We start from the raw sequence: 22842 nt of genomic DNA on the forward strand, positions 1-22842 counted from the left end.
CTGTTAGGTTTCTCCTGTTAGACCTATGAATGCAAACATATGGTATCTGTCCTCCACCTGACTTATTTCACTTAGCATGACACCCTCGCGGTCCATCCACTTTGCTACAAATGGCCATATTTCATTCTTTCTCATTGCCATGTAGTACTCCATTGTATATATATATATACATACCACATCTTCTTGTCCATTTCCAGCATTTTCATGGTGCAGCTATTACTACAACTATTTTGAAAAGCATTTAGGCAATACTTATTAAAAAATTGCATGTTTTTACTGCTTGGCTCTGCTATTATATGTGTAAGAATTTTTCTATACACTTTTGCAAGTGTGGAAAATGTGCGTGCAAGCATGATAATTGTACATTGTTTGTTGTAGCCCAAAATGGAAAATAATGTAAATATAAATGTCCACCAGGTGGGGTGCACTTATATAAACATGAATAAAGTAAAATATTAGATATTCACTTAGAAGGTGAGGGGCCCTGAGTGGCTCAGTCAGTTGTGTCTGACTTCAGCTCAGGTCATGCTCTCACAGTTAATGAGTTAGAGCCCTGCATCAGACTCTGTACTGACAGCTCAGAGCCTGAAGCTTGCTTCAGATTCTGTATCTCCCTCTCTCTCTGACCCTCTTCTGCTGACTCTCTCTCTCTCTCTCTCTCAAAAATAAATGAACCTTTAAAAATATTTTTTAAAGGTGAGATGTATTTTGATGTGCCAGTTTGAAAAGATGCCCACTATAGGAAGCGGAAAAAAACTTCCAAATTCATTTAATTCTGTCCTCTCTCCCAAGTTCTAGACAAACATTTCCAGTTTCCTGTGTGTCATGTCTACTTAGATAATCCTGTGAAAGTTTAAATTAATAATTTTTAAGGGATTTTTGAAATTCTACTGGCCTATGACAAATCCTTCGAGTTTCTTTATTTCTTCTATTTTTTCTTTTTCTGTTTTTTGTTTATTTGAGAGAGAGAGAGAGAGAAAGAAAGAGAGGGTGTGCACACAAGTTGAGGGGGGGCAGAGGGAGAGAGAGAGAATCTTAAGCAGGCTTCATGGCTCCATACCAAGCATGGAGCCCTACATGGGACCTCATCCCACGGAATGTGAGATGGTGACCTGAGGTGAAATCAAAAGTTGGGTGTCTAACAGACTGTGCCACCCAGGCGCTCCTATTTTTTCTATTTCTTCCATCATTTTTCCGGTCATCCTGGCATACAGTTTCAAAGGTGTTTTAAAATTCTTCCTTTCTTTGCCCAACCCTGTGGATCATTCTCCCAGGTATGTTGATTTTTCCTTCATGGAGGATTTCCAAACTATCCGTTGTTTATCTTTGTAACCATGGTCACAGTCTTTTCCCTTCTCTTCCTTCCTGCCTGCGGTCTCTTTCCAGACTCGACTCTCTCCCTCACTCTCCTCTGCACACTGATGCCAGATTAAATATACCAAAACATCTATTTGATCATGTCACTCACTAATAAGCTTTCCATGATTTTTCCTTATATATTATGTCCTAAGCCTTTTGTTAAGCATATCAAATCCTGACGAAGCTCTCTTTCTAAGTTTCTCTTCTTATAAACACCAAACTCCACCAGCTGGATTCCTCATCACTCTGTCATTACTCCCACCTGTCAAATTTTATTGATACCAGTTAATCTGCCTGCAATTTTCTTCCTCCAACTCAATCTATCCTTGGAGACCTACATCAAATGCCATAGACTCATTGACATCTTTCCTAATCATGTCAGTTGAAAGTGAATTACATGAAATAGAAGTTGGGGTTCTGATTTTTTACTTTGCTTATCCATTTGGAGTGTCATTGTAACTATTGTATTGTAAATGATGGAAAATAATTGCATATATTAAATAAAAAAGAAATCTCAGTCATGATTCCCTTCATGAAAAAAAATAAAAATAAAAATATTAAGTCTTCTGATCAGTGAATATGACATTCAAAAAAAAGTGATTAGAATCTATAAAGCAAGGCACCATAGAATACATTTCTTATATCCCTTTGATCTGTCAGGAGACATGCCTACAGAAGATAAGTATATTTTTGGATTCTAAGTGTATGTGTGTGTGTGTGTGTGTGTGTGTGTGTGTGTGTGTGTGTGTGTGTCAGTGTGTCAAGAGTGTGCTGGGGCAGAGAGTAAGAAGACGCCTGCATTTATTCTGTGTCATGGGGCTCAGGCTAACAGTTGCCATAGATATTCCTAAAATTACAGCTGTTCAACACACAAATATTTATTTCTTACTCGAGTCCAGTGTAGGCATCTTGATAGGTGATCTTTTCATTTATAGACCAGAATCCTTCTAACTTTTGGTTCTACTACGGTTCTGGAAATGCTCTTCATTTGGGCAACAGAATGAGAAGAAGGACTAGGAAAGGCACACCTTATTCTTCACTCTTTCATCACAGAGGTGATGTAAATTACTTCCACTCACTTTTCATTAGGCAGAATCCAGGCACATGGCCACTCTTAAGTACAAGGGATGCTGGGAAATGTTGTCTAGGGGGAAATGCAAGAGGAAAAGGAAATACGTTCTGGTGAATACATCAATCTTTGTCAGTCTTCACTATGGTTAGTAAATATCCATTCCTTCCATACACAGAACACACACTGCTCCTCCCCTAAGTAGGTGGTCCAAAGCTGCAGCCATCGCTGTGCTCACCTCCAAGTTCATCAGCTGAAAGATTTCTTAGTGATGTGCAGTCCACTCCATCAACCATGAATGTAACGCCTCCTAGTTTGGCAGCCTAACCCCATGAATATACTTAATATCCAGTGTTGGAGTAAGGGTAAAGTAACTGCAGCAAAAACTCCCACTGAGAAAAAAAAGGAAGAGGGAATAGTCACTATCACTCTTCCATAGCAGTTGTGAAATCCTACTGGGCAGAATGAGGGAAGGCTTCTATGGGAAGGAGCCTGAGAGTTCTTTGAGTCCCTGAATCTGGTCTCTAGGAAAAAGGAGCTTTCCATTCTTCTCCATGTACCCTGACTTCACCTTCTGAGACGTTCTTTCTTCCCATTATTCTGTTTGGCTACATGTGAAATGAATTGTGAAAAGTTTGTCCTTTGGATGAGCTATCCAGTGTTCACAGAACTTCCTGCCAGTGCACTTTCTGTGCCCGCCTGAGCCCTTTCCCCAACAACTGTGCAAATTAAGAACATTTCAAGGACTTTTACAGGCCAGAACTAGAGGTCAGAAGGATTCTAGGTCCCTGAAAGGGAAAGTCACCTACCAAGGAAAATGGCACCAAGGGAGCAAATGTTTTTTATGGCATTGCCCCATTTCTAGTAGTTTGTTTATTGACCCATATGGGCAAACCTGCTAGATCAAACAGCCACCATATCCTAATGGATTAACTTCTTATATAACTTACAGTCAGTCCAATGTGGGTGATTCTGTCTATATGCTTATTCAGGCACACAGCTTATGTAATTGGTTCAAGGTCATATAATTGATAAACAGATGCACCAATATTTGAACCCTGGCAGTCAGACACCATAGTCTTAACCACCTTCAACTCAAGTAATCAGCTTTGAGATACAGCCATCCACATTCTGCATCTTTCAAGATATATTGCTTATAATTTGACATCTTTAGCATTTTGTTCTACATGTCAAAGCACTGAATGTATAAACCTCTTGATCATACAAATATTTATGGAGTCACAGCATTTCAGAGCATATGCTTAGAGATTTTGTAGCATCAAAGATATAGAAGCTCTTTAAATACAACAAATCCTTCCACTATTGATTTTATTTATTTATCTTTTTAAATAGTTTCTTACCAAGTTGGTTTCCATGTAACATCCAGTGCTCTTCCCCACAAGTGCCCCTCCCCATGACCATCACTTCCCTTCTTTTCCCCCCTCCCTCTTCAACCCTCGGTTTGTTTTCAATATTCAAGAGTCTCTCATGATTTGCCTCCCTCCCTCTCCCTACCTCTTTCCCCCTCCTTTCCCCATCCCACGGTCCCCTGTTAGGTTTCTCCTGTTATACCTATAAGTGAAAACATATGGTATCTGTCCTTCTCTGCCTGACTTATTTTACTTAGCATGACTCCCTCGAGGTTCATCCACTTTGCTACAAATGGCCAGATTTCATTCTTTCTCATTGCTATGTAGTATTCCATTGTATATATATATACCACATCTTTATCTATTCATCAGTCGATGGACATTTAGGCTCTTTTCATGATTTGGGTATTGTTGAAAGTGCTGCTATGAACATTGGAGTGTATATATGCCCCTATGCCTCAGCACTTCTGTATCCCTTACGTAGATCCCTGGGAGTGCTATTGCTTGGTCATAGGGGAGTTCTATTGTTAATTTTTTGAGGAACCTCCATACTGTTTTCCAAAGCAGCTGCACCAGTTTACATTCCCACCAACAGTGTAGGAGGGTGCCCATCTCTCCACACCCTGCCAGCATTTATAGTCTCTTGATTTGTTCATTTTAGCCACTCTGACTGGCATGAGGTGGTATCTCAGTGTGGTTTTGATTTGTATTTCCCTGATGCTGAGTGACGCTGAGCATCGTTTCATGTGTCTGTTGGCCATGTGGATGGCCTCTTTGGAGAAGTGTCTATTCATGTCTTCTGCCCATTTCGTCACTGGATTATTCATTTTTGGTGTGTGGAGTTTGGTGAGTTCCTTTTGATTTTGGATACTAGCCCTTTATCTGATATGCCATTTGCCACTATCTTTTCCCATTCTGTCGGTTGCCTATTAGTTTTTATGATTGTTTCCTTTGCATATGGTTTTTATCTTTTCTTTTGTTAACGTGATGTATCGCATTGATGGATTTGCAAATATTGAACCAGTCCTGTAACCCAGGAACGAATCCCACTTGATCATGATGGATAATTCTTTTTATGTGCTGTTGAATTCGATTTGCTAGTATCTTGTTGAGGATTTTTGCGGCTGTATTCATTAAGGATATTGGTCTATAGTTCTCTTTTTTGTTGGGTCTCTAGTTTGGGAAGCAAAGTGATGCTGGCTTTGTAGAATGAGTTCAGAGTTTTCCTTCTATTTCTATTTTTTGGAATAATAGCTTGAGAAGGATGGGTATTAACTCTGCTTTAAATGTCTGGTAGAATTCCCCTGGGAATCCATCTGGCCCTGGGCTTTTATTCGTTGAGAGATTTTTGATAACTGATGCGATTTCTTCACTGGTTATGGGTCTGCTCAGATTTTCTAGCTCCTCCCATTTGAATTTTGGTAGTTCATGTGTGTTTAGGAATTTGTCCATTTCTTCTAGATTGTCCAGTTTGTTGGCATATAGGTTTTCATAGTAACCTCTGATGGTTGCTTGTATTTCTTGGGGATCAGTTGTAATAAACCCATTTTCATTAATGATTTGTCTATTTGGGTGTTCTCTCTTTTCTTTCTGAAGAGCCTAACTAGAGGTTTATCAATTTTGTTTGTTTTTTCAAAAAACCAACTCTTGGTTTCATTGATCTGTTCAATAGTGTTTTTGGATTCTATATTGTTTATTTCTGCCCTGATCTTTATTATTTCTCTTCTTCTGGTGGATGCGGGGTGCTCTTGCTTCTCCCTTTCTAGTTTCCTTAGGTGCTGTGTTAGATTTTGAATTTGTGCTTTTTCTAGTTTGTTGAAACTATTGCCTGGATTTCAATAAACTTTCCTCTTAGGACTGCCTTTGCTGCATCCCAGAGAGTTTGGATGGTTGTATTTTCATTTTCACTTGTTTCCATATATTTTTAAATTTCTTCTCTAATTGCCTGATCAGCCCAATCATTCTTCAGTAGGGTGGTTTTTAACATCCACATTTTTTAATTTTTCCAAGCTTTTTCCTGTGGTTGATTACAAGTTTCATAGCATTGTGATCTGAAAATGTGCATGGTAGGATCTCAATTCGTTTGTATTTATGGAGGGCTGTTTTATGACCCAGTATGTGATCTATCTTGGAGAATGTACCATGCTCACTTGAGAAGAAAGTGAATTTCCTAGCTTCAGGATGCAGAGTTCTAAATATATCTATTAATTCCATCTGTTCCAGTGTGCCATTCAGGCCCATTGTTTCTTTAGTGATTTTCTGTCTAGTTGACATATCCATTGTTGTAAGTGGAGTATTAAGTTCCCCTGCAATCAGCACATTCTTATCAATAAGATTGCTTCTGTTTGTGATTAGTTGTTTTATGTATTTGAGTGCTCCCGAATTCAGTGCATAGATGTTTATAATTGTTAGCTCTTCCTGATGGAGAGACCCTATAATTATTATATAATGTCCTTCTTCATCTTTTGTTGCTGCCTTTACTTTAAAGTCCATTTTGTCCAATATAAGTATGGCTACTCTGGCTTTCTTTTGACTTCCAGTCACATGATTTATATAATCTTACAATTACGTTCAATTTGAAGGTGTCTTCAGGTCTATGGTGAGTCTCTTGAAGACAACAAATAGATGGATTTTGTTTTTTTTCCATTCTGCTACCCTGTGTCATTTGATTGGAGCATTCAATCCATTTACATTCAGTGTTGTTATTGAAAAATGTGGGTTTAGATTCATTGTGTTCTCTGTAGAGTTCATGTTTGTATTGATGTCTCTGGTGTCTTGTAGTCCTTGCTACATTTCTTTCATAGGGTCCCTCTTAGGATTTCTTATAGGGCTAGTTTGGTGGTGATGAATTCTTTCAACTTTTGTTTATTTACGAAAAACATTTATCTCTCCTTCTATTTTGAATGACAGGCTCATCGGATACGGAATTCTTGGTTGCATATTTTTCCTGTTCATCACATTGAAGATTTCCTGCCATTCCTTTCTAGCCTGCCAAGTTTCAGTAGATATGTCTGTAACCATGCTGATAGGTTTCCTTTTGTATGTTAGGGACCTTTTATCCCTAGCTGCTTTCAGAATTCTCTATCTTTATATTTTGCCAGTTTCACTATGATATGTCGTGCTGAAGGTCAGTTCAAGTTATGTCTTAGGGGAGTTCGATGTGCCTCTTGAATTTCAATGTCATTTTCTTTCCTCAGATAAGAGAAGTTTTCTGCTATAATTTGATCAAGCACCCTTTCAGGACCACTATTGATTTTAAAATGCCCCTTAATTTGTAATCTTTTTCCAACCATTATTGTACTTTTGTTGCAGGACAACTAAATTAAATGTCTTATGTTGATCTCTCTGGTTTTCTGTTTCCATCTATCACTGTCTTTTCATATGCAGAGAAGCCACGAGGTAACTGCATTTTGTAAGATTATTTTATTGTATTTATTATTTTTTAATATAATTTATTGTCAAGTTAGCTAACATATAGTGTTTACAGTGTGCTCTTGGCTTCAGGAGTAGATTCCCATGATTCATTGCTTACATACAACACCCAGTGCTCATCCCAAGAAGTGCCCTCCTCAACACCCATCACCTATTTTTCTCACCCCCACCCCCCATCAACCCTCAGTTTGTTCTCTGTATTTAAGAGTCTCTTATGATTTACCTTCCTCTTGTTTCAAAGTATTTTCCCCAATGGTCTTCTGTTAAGTTTCTCAAATTCTACATATGAGTGAAAACATATGGTATCTGTCATTCTCTGACTGACTTATTTCACTTAGCATGATATTCTCCAGTTCCATCCACATTGTTGCAAATGGAAAGATTTTTCTTATTGCCAAGTAGTATTCCATTATGTATATAAATCACATCTTCTTTATCCATTCATCAGTTGATGGACATTTGGCCTCTTTCCATAATTTGGCTATTGTTAATAGAGCTGCTATAAACTTTGGGGTACATGTGCCTCTATGAATCAGCACTCCTGTATCCTTTGGATAAATTCCACATAGTGCTATTACTGGGTCGTAGAGTAGTTCTATTTTTAATATTTTGAGGAACTTCCACACTGTTTTCCAGAGTGGCTGCACCAGTTTGCATTTCCACCAACAGTGCAAGAGTATTCCCATTTCTCCACATCCTCACAAATATCTGTTGTTTCCTGAGTTGTTCATTTTAGCTATTCTGACTGGTGTAAGGTGGTATCTCATTGTGGTTTTGTATTTCCCTGATGAAAAGCAATGTTGAGAATCTTTTCATGTGTCTGCTGGCCATCTGGATGTCTTCTTTGGAAAAGTTTTATTTATGTCTTCTGCCCATTTCTTCACTGGACTATTTGCTTTTCAGGTGTTGAGTTTGGTAAGTTATTTATAGATTTTGGATATTAACTCTTTATCTGATATAAAAGTGCAGGTTTGATCTGCCTACATGCATTAGAACTCTTTGTTTCACATGTGGAAATAGGCTTTCATTTCTATAGAGGATAAACTTTCAGGACATGGTTCTTTCAAGTTCGGTTCCTTCTCCCACTACTTAAGTGCAGATAGACTCCATCTGAAGAGGCTAAAGTGCAGAACAAGGTTTTCTCACAAGGGGATTCTGAGGTGCTCTGAACCTGGACTGATATAATGGATGGAGGAGTTCATTGTCACAGACTGTCACATCTCACTGTGGGGGTCATGGGCTGGTCTGCTTGGTAAACTGCTTCTGATTTATGACTGACATTGTGTTTCCTTTAAAAATAAATCTTGGTCCGTATACCCCATGTGTTCTCTGCCTCTGAGACAGCTCATGGGTTTAGCCTAATTTTGTCTTTTTTAGTAACTTTACCTCTAGATTTTTAGGAATCACCCATTTCTGGTGCTATTAATTCATCTGTCCTCTCTGAGATTGAATTAAATGCTCTAGTCTAATTGGCTACTTAAGGTTATCAGAGAATATTTCAGCAGGACTTGGAAAATGAAGCCCTGACCCCAGCATGTAATGACTGGATGTTAAAGGGTTGCTCTGTGTTAGACAGGCAACAGGTGTCTGTCTAACCGTTAAAGTCCACATAGCTTTGTCCCTGATCTGAGAGGGACACGTCATCAGTTCACAAGCTCACATCGCCAGCCTTTCCACCTGTGCCAGCCGTGCTCCTGGAGACCCATGCATTTCACACAACCAGGCAGTTATCTCCAACACTCTAGTGATTTATCAGAAACATCTTCAGGGCCACCGAAGCACATATTTTTAATTCATTACACGAATAGCAGAATTGCTGAAGTGTTTCGAACAAGCGAGTTTTTCCCATTGAAAGGCCAGTGAGTTTATTCTTATAGAGACATCAGCTTCAAGTTCTTCAAGACTCTTACAGCACTGCTTAGAAAATTGCAGCTTCACTGGGATGCATATTTCCCCAGGAGCCCTCAAAGTTGCGAAGCACTTTTGTTTGCATGGAAGGCAAGCCCAGGGTCTTATCATAACGTCTCAATGCTTTATACTTAATGTCTGCTCCCTCCAAGTCCTCTATAGCAACACACACAAACACACACATGCACACACACACAATGAGAAAGGAATTAACAGCTGTGGGTCGGCGGGGGCTCGGGCTATAACTCCTATGGGGTTCTGCAGAGCAAGCAGCCCACCTGGGCAGGTGAGAAGTGCTGGTTAGAATTGACAGGATATGCGGTGAGAGGAGGCTGAGAGGGCTCCACTCTTGCTGGAGGGGTAAGAACGAGCATCTCTCGGGAAAATGTGGGAGATTATTGAGAAGGACGAGAAGGAGGAGGACTGCTGTGGCTCCACTTTCTCAGTTTCTGGACTGAACTTTTGCTCACAGCAGGTGAACACAGGCTCCCTCCCACACTGGGAGTTGGTTCCTCCCCTGCCGGCATGCAGCCTGTTAAGTAAACAGAGACTTTATACTGAGAAAGGAACATTTCTCTATTTTGGCTATGAGTTGTTATTTTTAAAGCTTCATCCTCCAAACATTTTTCTCTATCCTTGTTTATTTTTTCACTAGAAAGAAAATGTCTACTTAAAAAAAAGGGTTTTTTTGACTACAGGACAAGAAAAACTCCCTTCTATTGTGATGGCCGTCCTTAAGGCCAAGTCACCCTTTGATTGGGACCATTATCTCATCGCCCTGTTGAGCAACATAGCTTTTAAAGATTCCCCTCTGCTTCTGTAGAGATTCATGAAGCTGGATACGGCAGTAAAACCAACAGGCACTGTGGTCATTGTTTTCTGGATACTTGAATTAAAAAGGTCAGCCTCTCCCTTAACATCTGTGCCTCTATTTATCCATATATCTGATCATAATAGTTAAATATAATGGCTACTATGTACCACGTACCATGTTATACTCTTCACATAAAATCTCATTCACCTTTATCCGAGAAGACTATGGCCATTTCTTCAATATTGCTGGCGTTAAATTAGGGGAGGCTGCCATTAGTCCTAAGACTTTCTTTCTATACCTTTTTGGGGGGAATGTATTCCATGGTCTTTCACTTGTTCTTCTCTATCTGTCTTGCCCCTGTTTGGGATACCTTTATGAACAAGGCCCATGTCTGTCTTCTCTGTACCCTAATGTCCAGCACAAGTCCTGATATATAATGGGCCCTCCATAAATCTTTTTGAATAAATTAAAGAAGAGCAAGAAAGGAGGACAAAGAAATTCCTGTTGGAATTCTTTCCTCTGGTGATAAGGTACTATGGTTTGACTTAATATTTTTGAGTCCTAATTCCCTTATTCAGACAAAGGCAAAAATAATATTAACCTTAGAGGGCAGTTGTAAGAAGTAAATGAATTTATTAAAAGTACTTAGCTTCTTTCAAGTCAGTATATAAAAAGATGGTTTCTTACATAAATGGTGTTAAAACTGACTAGTTGCCTGGGACCAATACTAAGCTGAGTCCTTGTCTCGTGTCTTACACAAAGCAAATCCTAAGCAGTTCACAGCTCTGTAAATATAATACAATCCATTGAATTGCACATTTACTCATTTATTTATTTTAATGTTTATTATTTTATTTTTGAGACAGCAAGAGCACAGTTGGGAAAGGGGTGGAGAGAGAAAGGGAGACAAAATCTGAAGCAGGCTCCAGGCCTCAAGCTGTCAGTGCAGAGCTAGACACGGAGCTCAAACTCATGCATTGTGAGATCATGACCTGAGCCAAGGTTGGATGCTTAAACTGTGCCACCCAGGTGCACCTATGTTGTATACTTTAAATGAGTGAATGATATGATATGTAACTATATTTCAGTACAGTTGTTATAAAAATAAATCCCGGATGATGAAAGATTTAAACCTAAAAACAGGGAGTTGTAGTAGAAGAAAACATAAGATAATTTTTTGTATGTTATTAGAAGGGAAATGACATTTTCAAGCAAGACCTACTATTCTAAACAAGTTTGGTAAGTCAGTTATGTAATAATTAAATATTTTGCAGAAGAAAACACCAGAAAAAAAAGAAAAACATGACAAACAATTAGAAAAGCATTGAACATACACAGAACAAAAGGCTAGTTACTGTAATATATAAAGAGCAGTTAAGAATCAATGTAAAAATGACTAGTTACCTAATAGAAAAATATCAGCAAAGTATAAGAGCAGGCCTCTCAGAGAAGGAGTTTATACTGACATATTCTATCAAAAGCCTTTTGGTGCATGCTTTTTGGAAGCAATGTTTGAACTATTTAAAATACTAAAAATGTGTAAGTCCTCTGATCTAGCAATTCTACTTCCATAAATTTTTCTATGGCTATTTGTACTTGTGTCTGAAGACATAAACGTAAGAATAGTTTTTGCATGAAATGGTTGTAACAGCAAAATACTTGAAGTCAAATGAAGTGTCAACCAACAAAGAAGTGGTAAAAAAAAGTAAGTACTTTATTCAGTGAAAAACATATACTGTTAAAAAACAGTCATGTAGCTCATTAAAACAATTGATGAAGAACTTCAAAATACATTAATAAAAAATAAAACGAAGTGCTGGACAATGTGCTTACTGTTCATGTTCTAAGTTGTTATTTTTTCACAAATATATGTTTGCATATGAACAGGATATTTTATTTTACTTTTTAAAAAGGTTTGAGAGGAAGAGAAAGAGAGTGCTCACAAGCAAGGGGGGGGCATGCAGAGAGAGATAGGGAGAGAAGAAAGAGAGAGAGAGAGAGAGAGAGAGAGAGAGAGAGAGAGAGAGAATCCCAAGCAGGCTCTGTGCTGTCAGTGCAGAACCAAAGTGTGGCTGATCCCATGAACTGAGAGATCATGACCTGAGCTGAAATCAAGAGTCAGACGCTTAACTGCCTGAGCCACCCAGGCGCCCAGTGTAGGATATTTTAAATTCTTCTTGTCCCCCTCAAAGAAAACATGCCCTAAATTCAGCTTGTGAACAAAGAGATGAACAGACTCCTTTCATATGTATGATCTTATTTAATTTCTGCGACAACCCTACAGAAAAGATACCAATACTTTTTTTTTAAAACATTACATGTTACGAACCTTTGGGTTCACGTAATTAATAGTTGCAACTACTGTTAAATCCTCTGTGCCAATGCTCTGTTGTGCAGGGGAAAAAAACCTAAATTTCTTATAATGTAGGACATCCTTGGTCGCCTGACCTTTTCCTCCTTTCCCAGAGCAATCTCTTAGTTCTTTCATACCTCTAGCACACTGGTCTGTGTTCATTCACTTTGCTCTTCCTTTCCATGCTTAAGACCCTTTTCCAGTGATGCTTTTACACTCCTGTTGAAGAAATCTTAAATTTCTTCAAGTGTCAACTCAGAGGCCACCTACTAGGATAATCCTTACCTGTTTTCCTTGACAACATAAATGGTTCTCATCCAGCCACAGTTCCCAGTGATACTTGCTCCTGTATTTCAAAAGCACTTTATCCAAGTCTGTCAGACCTGACTATATTATTTCAAGGTTATTAGCATATTGAGAGAAGAGGCCCTCTTTTCATTTTCATAACTACCACAACACCTATAGTATAGTAGCAAATCAATACTTAGAAAAATCATTTACCTGAATCTTAATCATTTTTGATTACCCAAACATTGAAGAACGGTATTTTTTAATTTTTTTTTAATTCCGGTTAGTCAGCATAGTGTTAGATTAGTTTCAGGTATATGATATAGTGACTCAACCCTTCTGTACATCACCCATGCTCGTCATGACAAGTGCACTCCTAAATCCCCGTCACCTCTCACCCATCCCCCTCTGGTAACCATCTGTTTTTTCACTATAGTTATGAGTCTGTTTCTTGGTTTGTCTCTCTCTTGTTTTCTTTTGCTTATTTGTTTTGTTTCTTAAATTCTACATATGTGTGAAATCATATGGTACTTGCCTTTTTCTGACTGATTTATTTCACTTGGCATTATACTGGGTGAGTGTCAGTATAATTCTCGTCATATCATGCACGTCACTACCCCATTGTTTATATGTACCATTTCTTTATCCATCCATCAATGGATGGACACTTGGGCTGCTTCTATACCTCGGCTATTGTAAATAATGCTGTTGTAAATACAGGGGTGCATATATCCCTTTGAATTAGTGCTTTTAATTCTGCAGACAGTGCAACTATTAGATCTTAGCGTAGTTCTATTTTTAACGTTATGAGGAACCTTTATACTATTTTCACAGTGGCTGCACCAGTTTGCATTCCCATCAACAGTGCATGAGGGTTCCGTTTTCTATACATCCTCACCAACACCTATTGCTTGTGTTTTTCGTTTTAGCTATGCTGACGGGTTTGAGATGATATCTTGTAGTTTTGAGTTGCATTTCTCTGATGATTGATGTTTATTTAGTATCTTCTCACGTTGTAGGCCATTTGTAGGTCTCCTTTGGAGAAGTGTCTGTTCATGTCTTATACCCATTTCTTAATTGTGTTATTTGTTTTTCAGTGGTTGAATTTTATAAGTTCTTTGTATTTATTGGATATGTCATTTGCAGATATCTTCTCCCATTCAGTAGGTTGTCTTTTGGTTTGGCTGATTGTTTCTTTCGCTGTGCAGAAGCTTTTTATTTTTGATGTAGTCCCAGTAGTTTATTTTTGCTTATGTTTCCCTTGCCTCAGGAGACCTACCTAGAAAAAAGTTGCTATGGCCAATATCAGAAAAGTTACTGCCTGTGTTCTCTTTGAAGAACTCTGTATTTAACATGGCATATTTTGAAATTGAACAATATGTCTCTTCTAAGAACTTGAAATGAAATGTTTCATTGTTGGAAAAACTTTTTTTTTCTTTCTAGAATTCAAATGAATGTTCGTGCTCCATGAAGAGAATGGGCTGCAGTTTATGTGTGTGTGTATGTGTGTGTGTGTGTGTGTGTGTGTGTGTGTGTGTGTGTGTATGATAGATTTGGAGCCAGTAGATTTTTTTTTAATATGAACCTTACATTGGGTCTGAAAGCTTTTCTATGCTTTCATACTATTTTTTTTTAATTTTCTGTGTCTTCATAGGAATCAGGGAAAATGTGTAGAGGGCATGGTGGAGATCTTTGACATGTTGCTGGCTACATCAACTCGATTTCGCATGATGAATCTCCAGGGAGAGGAGTTCGTGTGCCTCAAATCCATCATTTTGCTTAATTCTGGTGAGTTGATAATATGGGGGAATTTAATGCTGGGTTACTGGAAGAAAGATTTACTTGTATTTTCAGCCAGGTACAGGCCGCCTATTACAAAGACATAAGCATAAATTGAAAGAAACAACTGACGCACATTTAAAATAACCTGTTGTCATTGTAGACCACTTATGGAGGTGGAGCCTGCCCTGGTCAAATCCGATGAATGAAGAACAAAAATTGGACATTGAATCAAATGGACTTTTCGTTGAAATGTTTGCATCCTTTTACAGATACTGGGAATGTTTTTATTTTATTATTTCTATTCATTTACTTTAGGGTGGATGTTTTTATTGAAATGGAATTGTTGTATAGACACATCTGTTGATAGCTGTATATGTCAGAAAGTAAGTAGAACAAGTGATCAATACCAAGGTTCAGATAATAAGGAAAGAGGCTTATTTGAGATTGACCGTGTTTCTGGTCAAAACTGATTAGGTGACAAATATAATTGGCTCAGATATAGAAACATCTGCTCCTTAAACTGAGGCACGTGGAGTGCGGTAAGTTGGTCCAGCTGAAAGAGCAGTTCTCGTTTGGCCTGTGGTGTCCAAATCAACTGTGTCTTCCTACTGATTCATTTGAAAAAGCTTAGCGGAGAGCAGCATCTGGGTAAGGAGGGTTTTCTTTTGTTTTGTTTTTGTTTGTAAGTAGGGTCAGCTGTTGTGTGAAAATCTTCTCCAGATCACCCAGATGGCTCTGCTGAACTAGCACCCTGTTCCTCCCGACTCTCAGTATTTGGATCTAAGCACCAGATATCCAGTCTGTAGGACCCAAAGTTCAACAATTAGGTGTCAGCTGCACAGTCTTTAGCCTGGACCTTTATCTCTATCCCTGGCTCTGCTTGATGCCTCTGACCTCATTCTCACATAAAGACGGTAGCTATTTTTAAGCCCTAGGTATGATTTAGATCCAGATGCGGTCTCCAATTTCCCAATAGTGGAACTGTCATTTGTATCAATCACATACCTGGATGTTTTGTGTCCTCCTTATGAATGCCAATCCCTTTGCACCTGCCCTAACCATTTTCCGCCTCCCTTCCCCACCAGCACTAGTCAGCTGTATCCCTGTATTGCCTAATGGTTACCACAGTAATCATTCCTACTTGTCAACTGGTGAATGGAAATCTGTACTACTCCATGAGGCAAGGACTGAATTACAGAATGAAGTTACATGAACAATGATGTGATCCACACTGAGGAAGTGATTACCACTCCATTCAAGTTTCTGGTTCCACTCACATGCATTATGATTTTCATTTGAGTCCTTTGTCTGGCACATCGAAGGGTTCAGATCCCACAATGGCTCTTTATTGGCTGACGGTTCTGGGAGCAGTGCCACTCGGCTGCGCGGTGCCAGGTCTTGAACCTGCTCCTCCTTCAGTGGAGGGCTGCTGGCACACGCTGACGGCTTCCATGTGGGCAATCTGGTAACTTCAGGGAAAGCAGGCCTATCAAGGCCTGGGGCTTCCCCTCCCCACACTTTTACCAGGAAATAGTACTCCAGACAGGAAGTGAAAATTAGCCAGAGTTATATAACCAACAGGAGTAGTTGCTTTGATCTTGGTCACCAAAAACATTTCCTTCAGGGACGCCTGGGGGGCTTAGTCGGTTGAGCATCCAGCTTCAGCTCAGGTCATGATCTCACAGCTCGTGGGTTCGAGCCCTGCGTCGGGCTCTGTGCTGACAGCTAGCTCAGAGCCTGGAGCCTGCTTCGGATTCTGTGTCTCCCTCTCTCTCTGACCCTCCCCCGCTCTCACTTCTCTCTCTGTCTCTCAAAACTAAATAAAAAACACTAAAAAATTTTTTTAAACATTTCCTTCAAATCCATATAGCCTCTTCCTGTGTTATTGTTCTGTTCCTATAACAGGGTGGTTTTTTAAATAATATATATAATATGTATAAATAATATATAATTATATATAAATATATATAAAGAAAATATATATAAATATATATAAAGACTTTTTCCATCAAAATATTGGATTCGTAGACCCAGGTGTTTTAAATCCCAGAGGAAAATAATTTTCAGCCCTCACTAGAAAGTGTTTTGTTAGAGACTGGCCCCCAAATCTCAAAACATTTCCCACTGCGGGGTTGGCCCCTCCACCTGTCTCCTCCACCCACTGGGTACACTGTCCTACTCTGTCCTTGCTCTACTTCTTTCTCAGGATATTCTGTGAGCTTCCTTGCACCTGAAGGGTTGGAACACTATTTTGGAAACACAAAGCCCTATATTTTGACAGAGTTTACAACTGTCTCTCTCATGAGATATCAGGGCGGCAACGTGTCTTTTTTTTATCAAGGACAACACTCTTGGCTTGCAAGCAGTAATGAAACAGAAGCTGTCTCCCAACCTGTAAAAAAGGGAAGCCACTCTATTTTACTCCAGAAGTTAGCTATGTTTGGAAAAGCAGTGCCTGTTGCTGAAGACAGTTCCAAGTGTCTCATATTTGTTCCTGGAAAACAAAATCAAAGAGGATGCAACTTTAGAACAATGATAGGACACTGGGAGATTTTTCAGAGTGAAAAAGCAGTCAGTCATATGAGGGTCACCACAGTCCTAATGAACTTTGCCCACAATCGGAGGTACGGAGTTTTCAAAAAACCGAACCAACGACTCCAATCCAGGGCAACTCTTCATCTGTCATGAGATGAAGAACAAAGTGAAGTTCATTCAAGGAATCTCTTACAGAAGCTGGACAGGATTCAGGAAAGCTGAGCTGGAAGATGCTTTTCTGACTCCTGGGAAATAGGACCTCGGTGTATGGGGGAACCTTGGGCTCTGTCACCAAAGTCTGAGAAGGTGTGTTTACATTGGCCTTGACTTTGGGGCAGAGGCACAAAGGTCGTTGAAAGGTTGTTCTGTGGACCACTAGGAATGACTTTCTGCAAGTCTCAGAAGGGTCTCCCAGATGCCAAAATTTCCATGAGAAGCCCCCTTCACAGTTTTTTGGAAATGGGAGATACTCGTCATGATTTATGCCCCATTAAGAATAATTTATTACCTTGTTTACAAAAGCCTAGAATCATCCATAGGACAAACACTATTTTTCCACCCTCTGCTAAAGGACAAAGGTGTTCCTGGTTAATCCAGAGATGCCTTTTCAAAATCAAGGCCAGCTTCAAGGCATTCTGAGAACCAGCTGGAACAGAACTCAAACAAGGGGAACGCAAGCAGAGCAGATGAGCTCATGGCAAAAAGGCTGAGAGGGAACAGTGGCGGGAGGCGAGGCTGGTGCTGCAGAAGGGGACCCTGGACAGGGAAGGGGTCATCTCTGCCTGTTTTCTGTGTTGCCCCTACCCAGTGGGACTTCACTCCTTCTCGACAACTCAGTGTTTTTAATTCTTCCAGGCCCAGCTCAGACCTCATCTCATTCAGGAAATCTTGCTGCCACCCACGTCCGTAATGAGCTTTCCTTCTCTAAACTCTTATAGTTTGTAGAACCAGCACCGCACAGTCTAGCGTTTGGTCAGATGCTTGACTGATTTCATTCATTTGTTCAATAATTCAGACACTTTGTGCTAAATACATAAAAATGAATGACAGTTTTTTGGTTTATTTTTTTTCAGTTTTTAAATTTAAGTTAGATTGGTTTTTCATGTGTGTATATCCTGATTTCCCTATGAACTATGCTTTTTTTACATTCCTCACAGTCTCTAACCTGTGAACTGTTAACAGGTATTAGACCGTCTAGTGCTTTAACAGACTCTCATTGACTGGACCTCACCAGGAGGTTGTGGAAAGTTCCCATCTGTCATATGCTGTTTCTACTATTATGAAACATATCATGCTTTTCAGATCCAGATAATCAAACAATTAAATGGGAAAAATAATGTCCATTGCCTTGGGCTACTGTGAGCTAAGAGGGAAACCGTATACACAATGTCTAATGCAGTTTTTGAAACACACTGAACTTCCCATCAGTGACGGCAGTCACCGTCACTCGGGAGTCTCTGGCTCAAAAGGAGCCAGCCTGTGCCTTTTTTTCAATATAATGAAGTGCTTTGGTTTAAAGGTTTCTTGATAGGCTTAAAAAATATGCAAGGACTCGAGGGTAATAATAACAATGGAGACTGAGACTATTCCCCTGATACTTGGTTAATTGTGCTCTTTAATTGTATTGGGAGAAATTTTAGAGCAAGATTGTTCTCATGGATGATAACTGATTGTTAATTGAACCTTAATATTGGCCGACCTTAGTGAAAACTCTGCGGTGAGCCACTCATTCATCCATTCACTGTGTTTCTTCTCATGCCCCTCCCCCCACATGTGAGTCCCACAAACCCCTCAGAGTCCAGTCGCATTTGAATCACTACCCTTTTGGTGAGTATTTTTCAAGGCTCAGAAAAATTTACAAATCAAAGCCTATTAGGTATAAATGTATAATCTCTAATACATGTTTGGCTTGGCTGTCAACATTTAGCTTAATAGTTCTTTCTGCTCCTTTCCTGAACCCATTGCAGACCACAGTTCTTTATATTTCCCTGTAATCCCAAAGGGTGTCACACATCTCACTCTCTGGTAACTTTGTCCACGCATCATCAGACCCCCAGACTCTAGCTCCCCTGTCCCCTGCATCCCTCCTGAAATGCCTTATCCTATAGAAACGCTGTACTCCTGATTACAGTTTCATCAAAACTGTCTTCAGAAAACATTTCCCTTTCCACTGGTGGAGCAATAAAGAGGAGTAAAGGTAAAAAAAAAAAAAACAAACCCAAACCAAAAAACAAAATAGAACAATAATGACAACAACAACAAATTCAGGGTGAAAAGGAAAACCAAATACCAGAAAGAATGATGGCCACGTTTCTACAGTGTGTACCCTGGTGTTCATTTAGAGAAAAAGAGGATATGGAATATTGAACAGGCACAGATATTTTAAAAGTAAACATAAAAACAATGCGCTCTCTTTATGGGTCATCTGGTTCTGCTTTGTTAATGTGGCTACTGTTGTCATCTTGATACTTTGATGGAACCTCCGATGCTGAAGCTATGGCGTCCATGGCTTCCTATGTGTTCATCAGAGGCCATGCTCTGGGCAGACAAGCATTTACTTCATGACCAATTATAATAAGCTCTCATCACAAAGAATATTTCCTCTCTCTAGAGCTGAATTCTTTGCACTACTAATTATAAGACAGTTATTTAGAGAAATAAGACAATGACTCAGAGTCCCTATATTTAGAGGAAAGAATATTTGAAAAACATATTGACTATAAATAATGAGGATCCTTAATTCTCAACAGTTGAAGGTTTCTGACAGGAACAGGCCATTGAAATTGCAAATGGGCACACTGTCAGCTACGCCATGCTGTTGTCACAGTAGAGAAGATTTGATTGTATTATCTCTTGAGTTTGTTGTGATGCCAAGCTTCCTCTCCAGGGAATCTTTCTATTGCTATGATTTTGAGGTAAATGCCACTTCATAGTTTTTAAGTGGCTCGTCAACTCCTCCATGGCTGACTAGATTCTATATAGGCAGTCCACTCAACTCTTAGAGCCTTTCCCTGCTACAGACTTCTGGTGTGGCCTGAAACAACCCTTATGTCTCCACCTGTTTCCTTGGTGTGGCATGGACTTTGTCATTAGAGAGGCCTGGCATTCGAGACAAGCAACTCTGCCACCTCGGGGATGACGGATGCCCTTTGATAAACTGCTTCTCTATGGAAAGAATCTCTGTGTTCTTCTTAACAGATCAGTAATAAATTCCTGACTGGAAATTCTGAGGTGGGATTTCACCCCTGCCATTTGGGGTTAAAAAATTGTGTTCTCATGACCAAAATATCCTTCTTGTGAATGGACAACCTTAGGCCCCAGACCAGGTGGATTGGGTCCTGTATCATGTTGCAGACATCTCTCGGAGTTTCTGTGGAACTGAGGAAGCCAACCAACTTCTTGTAGGCTGGGAAAGACTAGGTTGGGGGAGTCCCAATATGCCCGTCTGGGATGAGTCAAAATGCAGCAACTGTTGGGAGACTGGAAATCCTTGCAGTGTTCCGAAATGAGGAGCAGTTTTCCATCATATTCAGAACCTCGGGAAGGGACAGCTGCTTATCATTTTGTGCTCACAAGAGCACCAGCAAAGGGGGAAGTGGTCTCCCAGGTCCCTGATTCAACCACCCATTGGACCCACCTACTCCAGGGGCCCAGAAATCAGTATTCTTAAGGCTGACCCACATAAAAGAAAAGAAATGCCACAGATGCCCCTAATACTGATGTAGCATGTTCTTGTTCTCTGTATTATAATGCTGCTAAAATACCAATAACCATATTTATTATTTAGAAGAACAATCAGGTATAAACTTCCGTTATAGCTCTTATATGAGTATAAAACCAAAACAAATTCACAAATGAAATACAAACAAAAAGGCAAAGTGATGATAATGTTTTTGCTGCAATTGAGTTGCTGTTTATAACATGCCTAGGGTAGACCTCTGGTCTGCTGGTCTACCAAGTGCTCGTGTGATGACTGCATTCCCGCACCACTTGCTTGTATTCAGAATGGTCACAAAACGTCTGCTCATGCAGCATCCTGCAACTTCATCTGGCTTTGGCAAGAACATGTTGGTTATGTGTTTTGTTTGCTTCTGTTCCATATTTATTTATCTGAGATACTTAAAATACAACTGTTGGATTTGAGGCAATTGTACTAGTGGAAAATGTGTTACTTAGGAAACAGATTATATGGATTATTTAGTTTGGTGAGTACCAGTGTTCCACACATTCCAATCACCTGGGGGTCTTTAAAAAAAGTCCCTATATTACCACCAGAGATTCTGATGTAGTTGATTCAAATGTAATTGAGGTCCATGAGTGTTAGTACTGTTTAAATTTCTCCACCAAGACTTCAGTCTCATCAGGTTTGAGAACCATGGATGTAAGTGATACAGAATATTCTGATATTAATGTCTTAATGGTATTTCTTAGAATATCATTAAAATGAAAGCACAAAATTCTGAAATTCTAAGACAATTTAAAGACCTTGAAGAATCCATTTTTAATTCTCAGGAATATGTGAAACCTAGTTTGATAACTACCGGTATAGATGATGACAGTTCAGCTACATTGGAAGAGTTCTCTGGTGTGTTATTAAACTAACCATTCTGCAGAGAGTGAGGGAGCAGCTGCTCATGCCCAGGACTGTGCATAAAAATGAGTCAGAGCTGGGGGCACAGATAGTTAATTCATTATCTCAACAGTGTGACATATAAGGGCTGTGATGTAGATAAGCATGTGACAGGAGGGTCCCTACATGAGAACTGATAGGTCAGCTAAGTCTTGAGGAGAAGCAGGACTTAGCTGGAGTCAGAAGAAAGACAAGGGGCGATGGTCTCACCTTTCATCTAGTAGTGAGGATCTCATCAAGCCACTGGACTTCTCTCCATTGGTTTCCTCAACTAGTAAAAAGAAAAAATAAACAGTCTTGCCAAACTTATGGATTTGTTATGACAGAGCAAGATAGCTTAAAAATCTAAACCTAATATCATCATTACTAGTATAGTCTTTTTTTTTTCCAAAGGGAAAATATTAAGCAATCAAATATCCTACTAAGATTTTGGTGTCAAGATCTCCCTGTTTTAGTCGAAGGACTAGAAGTACACTCAGGGCCTATATTTGAAGGGCCGTAGGTGCTCTCCCTACACCCTCATGCCTGGCATATTGGTCTGTAGTTTAAAAGTGTTTTGACACTTGAACTGAAGAAAACCATGAGAAAAATGACAATAAATTCCCACAGATATCTTGAGTGTAAAAGTAAAATAAACCCACTATTTTTAATGGGTTTCTCTTTCCCCACAAGGTACTCATTGAATAAGTAAAAGCCATAATAAAATGTGCATGCTTCCTGAAACATTTCAGTGGAATGTCAAACTGTCCTGTAAAGTTTTAGTCTAACTCAAACATCCCTGCACTTGGTTGGAAGACCCGCTTCTGGTCTAGCCTTCCACTCATGGCCTCATGGTTCCTGACTGCTTCTTTGTTGGTGCAAGAAAGATGGGAAAACAGACTTCCTGCTGCAGGTTTCTGCCTTCCTATCCCCATTCCCTGGGGCCCCTGAGGACAGCATCTCTTTAGCTTCTACCAGCACTTTCCCTCAGAGGACATGTGGCTACTTCTGTATGTACCTCACACCTATTTTCCCAGAGTTTTTACTTTACATCTACTTTTTAGGTTTGCTTTTTCTTCTGGCATGTAAGAAAGACACCAGTACCCCTGTGGGACCCACTGGCATCCATGGCTTGATAACCTCTTATTTGTTAGCTTAACTACCATTTATTGAGGATTTACTACTTTCTAGGCATGTGCTAAGTGCTGGAAATACAAAATTGCCTTTGGTTGTCGTATCTGTAGTAGTTTTTACCCTGTGGTTTCCATGAAGTGAGGAATATGGACTGCTGCCTGGCACCTAAGGACTGTTCCATCAAGGTGA

The 22842-nt window shown here is 39.6% G+C and overlaps 1 protein-coding gene across 1 annotated transcript in view; it reads left to right on the forward strand.

Moving 5' to 3' along the window:
• The window catches only part of LOC115295371 (estrogen receptor), a 247261-nt gene that overhangs the window by 201114 nt on the left and 23305 nt on the right, over positions 1-22842 (forward strand). The window contains exon 5 of the mRNA XM_029943253.1: positions 14248-14381. Coding sequence (XP_029799113.1) covers positions 14248-14381 — 134 coding nt within the window. The remainder of the gene's footprint in view (positions 1-14247; positions 14382-22842) is intronic.

This window comes from Suricata suricatta, chromosome 7 (assembly GCF_006229205.1).
Source record: "Suricata suricatta isolate VVHF042 chromosome 7, meerkat_22Aug2017_6uvM2_HiC, whole genome shotgun sequence".
In the NCBI taxonomy this organism is placed as follows: domain Eukaryota; kingdom Metazoa; phylum Chordata; class Mammalia; order Carnivora; family Herpestidae; genus Suricata; species Suricata suricatta.